Source organism: Magnolia sinica, chromosome 2, assembly GCF_029962835.1.
Source record: "Magnolia sinica isolate HGM2019 chromosome 2, MsV1, whole genome shotgun sequence".
Classification (NCBI taxonomy): Eukaryota; Viridiplantae; Streptophyta; class Magnoliopsida; order Magnoliales; family Magnoliaceae; genus Magnolia; species Magnolia sinica.
The window spans coordinates 17,624,651-17,637,225 of record NC_080574.1 but is presented as its reverse complement, the minus strand read 5'-3'; the positions used below and the strand labels follow the sequence as shown (position 1 = coordinate 17,637,225).

The 12,575-nt window shown below is 41.4% G+C and overlaps 1 protein-coding gene and 1 long non-coding RNA gene across 2 annotated transcripts; one reads left to right on the top strand and one right to left on the bottom strand.

Moving 5' to 3' along the window:
• The first annotated feature begins 6,178 nt into the window (after positions 1-6,178).
• LOC131236480 (uncharacterized) lies at positions 6,179-6,656 on the top strand. The gene is made up of 2 exons (XR_009166758.1): positions 6,179-6,528; positions 6,576-6,656. It is a non-coding gene; the product is annotated as an uncharacterized LOC131236480 (long non-coding RNA).
• On the bottom strand, positions 6,602-12,304 carry LOC131236478 (nitrate reductase [NADH] 2-like). Its single transcript, XM_058233687.1, has 4 exons — positions 11,207-12,304; positions 10,942-11,082; positions 8,726-8,958; positions 6,602-8,001 (listed from the first exon to the last, which is right to left on the bottom strand). Exons 1-4 carry the CDS (start codon positions 12,201-12,203, stop codon positions 6,676-6,678), a joined length of 2,697 nt encoding a protein of 898 aa, XP_058089670.1. The 5' UTR covers positions 12,204-12,304; the 3' UTR covers positions 6,602-6,675.
• Between the last annotated feature and the right edge of the window lie 271 nt (positions 12,305-12,575).

The following is a 12,575-nucleotide window of genomic DNA, read 5'->3' as shown; positions in this document are numbered from 1 at the left end:
ACATGAGTCACTCAGCTTGAAATCAAATTTGCTCCCCTTAGACGGCGTCCTAAGTGCAACAGGTTTCCAGAGCAATCGACCTTTAGGATACAAGAACTATGACCCGGTCCCAACGGTGCACTCACTGTACGCCGGCTCGAACCAATTGTAAATTAACCCGAAAGTGCTGAGTTAACTCCGCGACGAACTCAGTAAAAATTCTTAGATCAGAATACAGAGAGAGTTTTATAAGAGGAGAGGAAAAATGATTTTTTGTACTTTATAAATAGGAATGGAAGTCCTTATATAGACTCCAAAGTGGTGCATTAAGCACCCTTTTGAAAGGGTTAGGTCCATTAGGTTTAAACCCAACAGGTGCGACTAATCAGAATGGACACATCTCTTTAGTTTAAAATAAAAAGGCGCAAGTGCGAGTACACTCTTACAAATAAAGTCCTTCGAGTACCCATACACACACATCCACATGAGTACACCCGCACCCGCACCCGCACCTGCACCCAACCCAGCCCATCCCGTCGTGCACACGCACACCAACTCGAACTCGAACCAGCACGGCACAGCTTAACTCGGCACGCTAGCGCGTGTGGTCAATGGCAGAGATTAGAGTTATTGGCATGCCCCCCCCCCCCCCCATAAGACCAAATTCACATGCTCCCTGAATGGGGCTCAAACCTTAGGATAAAAAAACCTATCTTATATATAAAATGATTTTCTTTAGTAAATCCGATGTGGGACAAAACTCACAACTCAAAAGCACTAAAATTTCAAATGTGGAGGGAAACCAAAAGTTAATAAAATTTTAATGTTAATTTTGAAACAAAATACAACAATCCCCCACATGTTTCAAAATAAAAAAAGTCTTTCGGGTTAAAGCATAATAGTTATGCAATGGTGCCGGTTTTACCATAAACTTGAACCGACATTAGAGTAAGCAAGACAAGTCTACAGGAATCAGGTGACACCATAGTCTTGAACTAGAATCCTTTTAGTGTAAATCGCAAGTACATGCCACTCACACAACTCTTTCTTTGCAAGTGATTCTGTGGTTCAATGTTTTTTGGCCATACACCATTATTTGGATTTCAAGAGTGCTCTAGAGAATTCGCCTATATTCTCATAAGAAGTGGCCTCTACCTTCACACCTATATAGGTGAATTTCATCAAGTGTATGCAGCAACTGTATACACCACCAAATATATGGCTATAGATCCATTAAGAGTTCTAAAAAAATCATCCTTCTGCGTTGCTGCTCGCATTGTATACCATAGAAGGGGCTCATATATCTCAGTGCAATCGTCTATCTCATATCTTGATGTTTACTCATTGAACCTATCTCATGGGATCTCCACTTTTATAGATTGGATTGTCGACACTAGAAGCTCATATATTAGGCTCAGCCACATTCCCTTCGATGTATCATCAACTACTCTTTTAGATAATCCTTTGTCAGAGGATTTGTCAAATTCTTTTCTGACCTCACAAAGTTAATAGATATGACTTCATCACGCAACATGTGTTTCACTATGTTGTGTCTGAGTCTAATATATCTGCTCTTCCCATTATATATTTTATTCTTTGCTTTTGTTATATTTGTTTGACAATCACAATGAATAAATATGGCCGATATAGGCTTTGGCCACAATGGTATATCAGGTAAGAGATTTCTAAGTCACTCGACTTATGATCCAGCCTTTTTTAAGGTAATAAACTCAGATTTCATAATTGACCGAGCGATAAATGTCTGCTTGGTAGACTTCCAAGAGACTGCTCCTCCACCCAAAGTGAAGACATATCCACCAGTGAATTTTATCTCATTTGAATCACTGATCCACTTAGTATCACTGTATCCTTCCAATATAACGAGATGACCATTATAATGTAAACCATACGCCATGCTGCTTTTAGGTATCTCAAAATCATAGACAAGACATTCCAACGCTCTTTTTCAGGGTTATGTGTATATCTACTCAGCCTTCCTACTTCAAAAATTATGCCTGGTCTAGTGCGATTTGTTAGATACATGAGGCAACCAATTATTCTGAAATATTCCAGTTGAAACATACTACTACATGTATTCTTCATGAGAGTCATACTGTAATCATAAGGTGTACTAACAGGTAAACAGTCAAAATGGTTAAACTTTCTTAGTAACTTCTCAACGAATGAGATTGTGATAATACAATAACACCATCTTTCTGGTTACTTCAATACCCAAGATTACACTAGCCTCTTATAAGTCTTTCATGTCAAATTTAGATGACAAGAATTTCTTAGTCTCAATAACTAATTTAATATTAGTTCCAAAAATAAGTATGTCATTAACATAAATATATATAATAACATAATCATTTCTAGAAATTTTACCATATACACATTTATCTACATCATTTATATGATAGCCATTTGATTTTAAAACACCATTAAATTTTTAATGTCATTATTTAGGAGCTTGTTTTAGACCATATAGTGATTTAATTAGTTTACATACTTTATTTTCTTTACTTGATAACTTATAATCTTTAGGTTGCTCTATATATATATTTCTTATTATAAATCTCCATTTAGAACAGTTGTCTTAACATCTATCTGGTGTACCACACAATTTATATATGGAGAATATGTATCAAAATAATATATTCATTCCTTTTATTTAAAGCCTTTTGTTACCAAACTAGCCTTAAACTTATCAATAGTTCCATCTGGTTTTAGTTTCTTTCTAAACACTCATTTATAGCCTATTGGTTTGTTTCTAGGTGATAGGTTTATAAGTTCTCATGCAAGTATTATTAGATATAATAGATTCTAACTCGTCATTTATTTCATCATTTCAAAAGGTTGCATCTTGAAAGTTAATTGCTTTTGTATAAGTTGTAGGATTATCTTATACTAAAAAGGTGAAAAAATCATCTCTTAGCTTAGTTTCTTTTCTGACCCTAGTATTTTTTCTTTGTTGTATCTCTTGTACTACTTTCTCGTAAGTACTTTTACTTGACAACGCGATATCTGATTCATTAACTTTCTTCATTCCTATAAATTTAGATTTCATAGGGAATATATTCTCAAAGAACTCTGCATCCGTAACTTCTATAATTGTATTAGGATCTAAAATATTATCCTTAGTCTTTAAAACTAAAAACCTGTAAGCTGCACTATTTTGTGCATAACCTATAAATAAGCAGTCGGTAGTTTTAGGGCCTAACTTTCTTCTCTTAGTTTCAAGTAATCCTACTTTAGCAAGACACCCCACACTTTAATATATTTATAACTAAAAATATGATTCTTCCAAAGTTCATAAGGTGTTTGTTTAGAAGACTTAAAATGAATCCTATTTAGGATATAACAAGTAAATAGAATTGCTTCTCCCCACATATTTGAGGGTAAGCATGAACTATTTAACATAATATTCATTATCTCCTTAAAAGTTATATTCTTACGTTCTGCTATTATGTTTTGTTCTGGTGTATAAGGAGTTGTAGTTTCATGAACTCTTCCACTTTTTTCATATAATTTTCTAAATTGAGAAGATTCGTACTCACCCCTTCTGTCCGTTCTAGGTCTTTTAATTTTTCTATGTAAGTGAATTTCAACCTTAGTTTTATATTTAGAAAAAATATCTAAAACTTCATATTTGTTCCTTAATAGATAGACTCTAGTAAACCTAAAGTAGTCATCTACAAAAGTTATGTAATATCTTTTTTCACCTATAGATATTTGATTTCTAAAATCACCTAAGTCACTATGTATCAACTCTAATAGAACAGAGGATCATTCTATTCGTTTAAAAGGTTTTCTAATGAATTTTGATTCTGCATATGTTTTACATTTATCGAATTCTTCATTAGAAATATTAAGTAATAAACCTAATCTTTTCATTTTCTTCAAAGATACTACTTTCACATGACCTAATATACTGTGCCATAAATAAAAGGGTTCAACGATATAAATAGAACTAAATGTCTTCTTATTATTATCATTGGATACATTTATAATGAATAAATTATCACTACAGTATCCTTTATCAACAAAAGTTTCATTCTTAGTCATTATAAGCTTATCTGAATCAAATATTAACTTAACACCAGCCTTATTGAGGAGCGAAATAGAGACCAAGTTTCTTCTAATATCAAGCACATATAGGACATTATTCAACATCAGAGTCTTTCCAGAAGTGAGTTTCAGAAGTATTTTCTCTTTCCCTACAACTGTAGATGTTCTAGCATTACCCATGAACACCTATTCATCATCTCATGATACTTGGTAGGAGGTAAATATGTTACAATCCTTGCACACGTGCCTAATTGCACCAATGTCTAGTACCCACTCCAAGTTGTTTATAAGGAATACTTCTGACACCACAGCTACTACCATGTCAAACTCATTGTATGTTTCTGTAAGATTAGCCTGTGGCTTATCGTTATTTTTCTTAAGCTTGCAAGTTTTAATATGATGCCCAGGCTTTCCACAGTTGTAACAGTTTCCTTTTTTCTTGAATTGATTGTTTGTATTTTTATTTTTGAGCCTACATTCATTTGCATAATGTTCAGATTTGCCACAGTTAAGACATTTGCTCTTTTTCTTATTATTATTTTTCCGACTTGATTCCACAAGATTCGCATTTAAATCTATCTCATTTTCATTTTCTTTTTGGTCGCTGATTCTATTGCCCTCCTTTATTCGTATGTGTACGATAGTAGTTTCCAATAAAGCACCATTCTTTTTATGTTTCATTTTATTCTTATATTATTTTCTGGAGGGCAGTAACTTTTCTATTAGTGCTCCTGACAAAAACGATTCATCCAACTTAATTTCTTTTGACGATAGTTCATGAACTAGATTTTGAAAATCATGAATCTGATTAGTGACAGATTTATCATCTGTCATTTCATAATGAAGAAAATTAGCGATTGCATATTTCTTAGCGCCTGCATCTTCCAAAATGTACTTCGTTTCTAAAGCAGTCTATATGTCTTTAGCAGACTCGTAAGAAGCATACACATTATATAGTCCGTTGGACAGAGTTCATAATATAATTTTTACAATTATTTTCATCCGCTCTTTCGGTTTGATTTGTTGGATTTATAGTAAATGATTCAGACAGAATATAAGAAACTTTGAGGGTGATTAGTGTGAATATAAGTTTCTGTTTCTACTATTTAAAGCATTGGTAGGTGAACGGTTCGATTTTTGGTTAACTCGGCAGAAGCATTTACTATTATGGTAGCCATAGTGTATTTAATTCACAAATTCGATTTCAAGATTATTGGAATATTTAGTTGAATTAAAAAATTGAGAATAAAAAAAATGAGAAAAAAGACTTATTGAATTGAGTCGAGGTGTGACGTAAGTCACTCGGCTTGAAATCGAATTTGCTCCCCTTGAACAGATCCCAAGTGCAACAGGTTTCCAGAGCAATCAACTTCCAAGATACAACGACTATGACCTGGTCCAGCGGTGCACTCACTCTACGCAGGATTGAACCACTTGCAGTTTAACCCGAAAGTGTTGAGTTAACTCAGCGACGAACTCAGTAAAAATTCTTAAATCAGAATACAGAGAGAGTTTTATAAGAGGAGAGGAGAAAAGATTTTCGTACTTTAGAAACAGAAACGGAAGTCCTTGTATAGACTCTGAAGTGGTGCATTAAACACCCTTTTGAAAGGGTTAGATCCGTTGGGTTTAAACCCAACAGGTGCGACCAACCGGAATGGACACATCTCTGGTTTAAAACAAAAAGGCGCAAGTGCGAGTACACTCAAGCAAATAAAGTCCTGTGAGTACCCATACACACACACCCACACGAGTACACTCGCACCCGCACCCACGCCTTGCCCAGTCTGTCGCGTCGCACACGCACACAGCTCGGCTCGGAGCACGCGCGTGTGATCAATGACATAGATTAGAACTATTGGCATAGCCTCTCGTGAAACTAAATTCACATGCCCCTTAAATGGGGTTTAAGCCCCAAGGAAAAAAGCCTATCTTATATACAAGATGATTTCCTTTGGTAAATTTGATGGGTGACAACACCCACAACTCAAAAGCACCAAAATTTCAAATGTTGAGGGAAATCGAAAAAATTGAAAATCTAATTTTAATGTTAATTTTAAAGCAAAATACAAGATAACTCAAAATTAAAATTTTGCAATATTAACTATCTTGTTTTTCCCTTCGGATTTGGACCACTCATTATTTTACTTTTGGGAATCCGTTAGATATCAATTAATCTAATGATTAGGATTGCTCAATAGGTGTGATTTTAAATATATGATCCATCAACAATGGGACCCACAATTTAGATGGTCTAGATAGCTTAACATCGTTGCTAAATGTGAGGAGGATGAGTTACCACCATTTTTTGGGTGGTCCAAAATTACCGTTGGAATCTACACAAGCAAGTAGATAGATTCATGAATTTCCAAAGGAACGGAGAAGAATAAAATCCATACCTTTGCCTAAATTTCTTTCCTTGAACGATAATTCAATAGAGACATTTATTTCACAGACTCCAGCTAACACGACCCCCAAAAAGTCAAGAAAAAAAAAAAAACCACTAGAATTTTACAAAGAAAATTGAGATAGAAAGTGAAAAAAAAAAAAAACCTGAATAGAGGAATCAATGCATCGATAACTAACATATACATGTACATACATTAAAACGAATCCGACATCTCCAGTTCAAAACGTCAGGCAAGAGTTCTTGACGTCGTAATTCATCTTCTCCAAGTTCGGCAAGACCGCGAACTGAATCATTGGCGGCGGCCCGCAGATGAGCGCCAACGAATCACTGCCGCCTTCAGGAATGTGCTCCCGTAGAATGCTCTCTGTGATGTAACCGATACTGTATTTCCATCCTTCCCTCTTCGGTTGGCTGAGAACATACCAAACCTTCACGTTCGGGTACTTCTCGGCCCACTCATCGAGCTCGTCTCTGAAGAGAATGTCGTCCTCTGACCTGTTCGCGTAGACCAAATACATCTCCGTTTCGTCGCTTGGGTCTTTCAAGATGGCCTGCATCACCTGATAGATGGGCGTGATCCCAGTTCCCCCCGCAAGCATTGCAAGCCGCCTCGCGTACTTCTGCTTGCCGTGGACTAGGAAGTTCCCGCTGCCCGTGTACTCGATGTGCCCCAGCGGACCCTTTATATCCAGCGTGGAGCCGATCGGCAATGAGTCGAGGTACTGCGACATCACCCCGCCATTGGGGAACTTGGGGTGGACGCCTTTGAAGTAGATCTTGACGACAAGATCAAAGTAGCCGACCTCATCGATGGAGCTCGTTGGGGTGTAAGCACGCATGCATAGCTTGCCTTCGATGGTGGGGCAGAGGAAGATGTGCTTCCCAACAGGCAAGCCAAGTACCTGGTCGGAAGATGGCAATGCGAAGCGGAAGAGGCGGACGTCGTGAGAGAGGGAGATCTTGGAGACGAGCTTGCATGGGATTTTTTGACCTGGTATCAGAGCGGGAGAGCTTCTAGTCACGGAGACTTCATTGATGGTGTCTAAGTGAGAGAAGTTAGAAGCGTCATGGATGGTGCTGTTGGGAGAAGAGGAGTCGGAAGTGTAGCCGGTCGTGATGAGCTCGCCGATCCGATAGTCTTCGAGCATGGTTTTGGCCTTGTCGGAGTGGATTGCGTCGAACTCTTCGGTGCAATCCGTGCCGGCGTTGATGAGGATGCTGTCGGTGCCGCCGGGGTGGTCCTTGAGGAAGCTGGTGCAATCGTAGACGTGGCCGTGGACGACGATCCACGCCGAGCTATCAGAGCTGTGCTTTTTCACCTCCGACATGGAGAACTGCTTCACTGACGTGTTCATGAATGGCGTCGACAAGCTCTTCTTCAGGCTCCTCGCCTCCGCGGCCGTCTCCATGTGCTTCTGGTGGGCCATCCATCCTCCCGACTGGTTTCCGGGCAACGTTGGATGCTCGAACACCAGCCCGATCTCGCCCCTGTGCGGCTTGCACACATTCGTCTTCACCCGGAACCAGCAGTTATTCATCATGCCCTGCGCACCATGCGAGAGCGTCGCACGTTAGTTAGGTGACCCCTTAAAATGCGCGCCTGAGTAGGTGGTTGCCCGACGTGCTTGGAAGCTGACAGCATGGATAACCGTATTTTCGCATCGGTAGGTGCGCGGATTCAGTCAGGTCGCGAGCGTGGGGCCCACATTCATGTTGTTGTATATCCACGCGGTCCATCTGTTTTTCCATTTCACTTGAAGTGTGTCGAAAACTTAAGCAAGGCGCGCTACCCGATGGAAGGCCTTGGGCCAAAAAAAAAAAAACCATCCAAATCGACAGCTCAGGTGGGCCACATGTATTTTACACACTGAGAAAACAGGTGGCGTACGTTTCTGGTCCATAGGAAGGGGGACATTGAGATTTTTAATACGAACCGATACTGTCGTCATGCACGCTATTCCGGTTCTTTGACTTCGTAAAAGTGGCGCCCACGGTTTAGGCGATCAAGACCTGTCTGAGGGGCCCCACCACAGGTGGACCTAGAAAGTCCTAGCCATTCATCGGAGAGAGAGAAATTTAAAACAAATAAAAAAATAAAAGTCTAGAGATCAGTTCTCTTGAATCTCCCTATCTTCGAGACTAGGGAAGCATGGATGGCTCATCCGTTGTGAGGCCACCATCATATCAACCGCCTGGATATTCAAACAATAGGTTCCTACCCGTACAAACCCAATGACTGGATGAGAATAATAAATAAAAAAAACTCACCATGAGATTCCAGATGAGCTTCTCCGGCTGGGTGTTGAGGGTCTCGTCCCAGGCTCGGACCGCAATCTCCTTGGCCCCCAGCAAGTCTAGCACCTCCACCTCCAGCGACCAGAAGCACCAGCACCAGTACTTGCCGTACTTGTTGGGCTTCTCTGGGCGGTCGATCTCGCACACGTACCACGTTTCTCCACCGTCCATCGTAACCTCCACCCTCGTCACCTTCTTGCCTCCACCTGGGATTTCCCACACAAGCAGACAACAACCGACGGTCATGATCGGCGTAAAGATTCTGCATAGATTAGATGAGACCTCCGATCCACCGAGTGATGTATATCTTTTAAATCAACACCGTCCAACCATTTTGAAAGCTTATTCTAGAGCATGACCCAAAAAATGAAGATGATGCGAATATTAGATAGACCACACCACATGAAACAGTGGTGATTGAATCTCCACCATTAAAAATTTGATCGATTCCACCGTAATGTTTATTTGCCATCCAACCTGTTGATCCACACAAATATCATCTTGATCCAAGCTTTTGCGACCCATAAGAAGTTTTCAACGGTTAATCCCACTGTTTCCTGTACTATGAGACACTCCAGTCGTGTTTACAGTATAGGTATGGTAGTACCCAATCCGTGTACCCTTCAGCAGGACGAAAAATCCGCTTATGTAAAAGCATGACGAAATGATATACAACTTGTTTCGGTGTCTGAATGCGTGATGCGATAACGGCAAAAGGAAGAGAAGCAGCTTTCTTTAAGCGCTCATCCTCTCTCCTAGGGGATATATCGTACGTGAAATTCTACAGCGATTCGCACAAGGAAATATCAAAGAGGAGAATCTCTAGACACGTGCAACTTTAGCCCAAACGTACAAGATCTTAACCCTTTAAAAAGTTGGAATCTTTGTTTATATCGTTATCCAATGATTCGGAATTCTATAATCATCTTTTAGGTCACACTTAATGTTTAACAATATTCATCAGTAATCATCTTTTGACCGCGCTTCTTACAGGTTCTATATTGATTATATGACTTTTTTATATATTTTATGATTGGATCCACCTAAACAATGGACCCGATCTAGTATGCGTTTGATGATTTTTCCAATATCCCGCGATTCATGTACTTGATCTCTCGTTGCGCGAAACGCCAAAGCATAAAGAGAAAGAATATCCTAGCGGGCGCGGATTAGATACTGACAAGGTACCAAGCTCCGTAGACCCCACCATGATGCGTGTGTTGTATCCATACCGTTCAACCATTTGTAGAGATCGTTTCATGGCACGGGAAAAAGAATGAGATAGATCTAAAGTTCAAGTGGACCTACCACAGAAAACCGTGGGATCAGTCACACCCACCGTTGAAACATTTATAGGGCCCCCCATGATGTATTTTTTAGATACAACCTATTCATAAGTTAACATAGGGATGGATGAAGTGAAAACAAAAATATAAGCTTGATCGGAAACTTCTGTGGCCCCTTAGAAGTTTTGAACGGTGGATGTCACTGTCCCCACTGTTTTTTATGGTGGGGTCCACTTGAACTTTAGCCCTAGACCCTAAACGGTAGATCTATCTCATTATTTTTCTCATGCCATAGAATGATCTCTCCAAATGGATGGACGGTATGGATACAACACATGCATCATGGTGGGGTCCACATAGCTTGGTGACGTCACTTGTCAGTATCTAATCGGCGCCCCTAGCGACTGGGGCCTCTCCATATTCAGTTACCAACCACAGCTGTCAGTGGCTTTAGATTCCAGGCCCACTTAATACCTAAAGGCCACTTCATCTCGACAAACCAAGTTCCGGTTCATCGCCACTCACTTAATCAGAACCCGCATTGTTGGCGCAATCTGGACTGTCCACCGAGTAGCCCCCACTATGGACGCTCTGAATAAAAAACCAAAATCCTAAACAATTGATCCATTGACCAACTTTCATTTCAACCGTCAGTTTAAAAGCCAACCAACTAGGACAGACCGTGTACTGTAAGTGGGCCATCCAAAGTGGGCTCCTTCAGATAAACAGTCAAGATTCACAGAATTCACAGAAAATACTTCAACGAACCAAAACAATTCATCACCAAATGAACCAAACTCCACCCGAAAACAACCAGGGAGCCCACAAAAACACAAACCACATAAAATATAAAAATTACAATCTATAAATAAATATGATAATTGAGAGAGAGATTCCTATTACCGGAATATGCATAGCCCTTCAAAGTATACGGCCGTTGTGTAGTCGTTGAATTGATGGGAAGAATCTCTTCATGACACGGAGTCGTTATAACGGAGTTTATGTTCAGCTCGTTTATTATGTACTCGGGCTTATACCACCATGCTAAAACAACACAAACCACGAACAAAAAACATAAAAATCAGAACAGTACCAAAATGTACCACTGAAACACCAAAAAACAGAATGGAAGGGCCAATCTATCAAAAAAATGTGGTGGTATTCATACCTTCGGCATTTGCCAGCTCATCATCGACATGAGAAGGAAGAACTCTGTTATCTCTGAAATGGTAATAGTTCTGCGACTCTTCGGTGGTTACGATGATCCTCTTCAGCCACTTCACCATCCGCCCTCCGATGAATCCTGGTATGATCATACGGACAGGATACCCGTGATCTGGGGCCAGGATCTCTCCGTTCTGCATGTAAGCGAGGATGATGTCTCGGGCCGGGTCCATCGCCATCTCCTTCGTCAAGCTCGTCCCGTACTTGGTCCCGCCTCCCTGGGGCAGATCCTCGGCTCCTTCGAAGCACACGTTTAGTGCGCCCTTAGATCGGCTGTGAATCCCGCACCGTTTAAGCACGTCCCTGAGCCGTACGCCGCGCCAGACAGACGTCGATACGCCTGCAGCCCCCCAGTTGAATCCGATCGTCTGTTTCACCATGTTCTGCTCCTTGCGCCGATTTCCGGCGCAGACGAGCGTGACGGGGAGCTCGCGGGCTGGGAACTCGTCCACGAGTTGGGCCATGGTGAAGCGTGTGGGCCGCTTCACCAGCCCGCAGACCTCGACGGTCCACTCATCCCACGTGCCCTTCGGAACCGGGCCGTGGTTGCGGACGTAGTGGAGAGACGACGGCGTTATGAAGCCGTGGTGCATGAGCCGGGTCAGCGGCGGCTCGCAGTTGAAGGGGTGCTTGCCGGTAAGACGGATCAGGGACGGATTTCGCTCGATCCAGCTGTCGGCCGTCCCCTCATCTCTCGGGTCCGAGATCGGCGGCTCAACCTCGTTCTCCGCCTTCTTGTAGGACTTCTTCCAGTCAGTTTCCTCGTCGTCGTCGCTCGAGGCGTCCTCGACGAGGGTCTTGGTTTTCGGAGCCGCCGTGGGGAAGCTACAACCTCGAACCGGGGAGTCGGGCCGGCGGCTTGGATGTGGCTGGGAGGCTTTGAACCGGTTCAGGCCGGGTTCGAGGTGGGCGAACTGCCGTTTTCCTACGGACGCTGCCATCTGTAGAGAGTAAAAGGAGAAGCTCTTCGGTTCTTTCTTCTTGCTTTTCTCTCTTTTGCCCCTGTCGCCTTTCCAGCGCTTCTATTTTGACAAAAGGTTCCGAGGGCGCTCTGGTACTTATATAGGCTCGTGGGCGAGAAACGTGCTCGGAGTGAGGACGCGCGGCCGAACGGAGATGCTGACGTAAGATTTTCAGGGAAAATCTCTACTCTGGCAGAGTGGGATGGATGATACACAAGCTCTTGGAAACTACTTAAAAGCTGTATACGTGGCACACAAGTAAATCAAATTAAACAGTACACATTATGTGTAGCATTTTATATTTATTATTAGACAAAAACGACGAGATTACGTGGTTAGCTTACTGCTGGA

Excerpts from the sequence above, each read along its gene's own strand:
- LOC131236478 (XM_058233687.1), bottom strand. The coding sequence starts at position 12,203 with ATGGCAGCGTCCGTAGGAAAACGGCAGTTCGCCCACCTCGAACCCGGC. Across the intron at positions 11,083-11,206 it reads TGAGCTGGCAAATGCCGAAG|CATGGTGGTATAAGCCCGAG; the intron begins GTATGAATACCA and ends GTGTTGTTTTAG. Across the intron at positions 8,959-10,941 it reads GAAGGGCTATGCATATTCCG|GTGGAGGCAAGAAGGTGACG; the intron begins GTAATAGGAATC and ends GGGAAATCCCAG.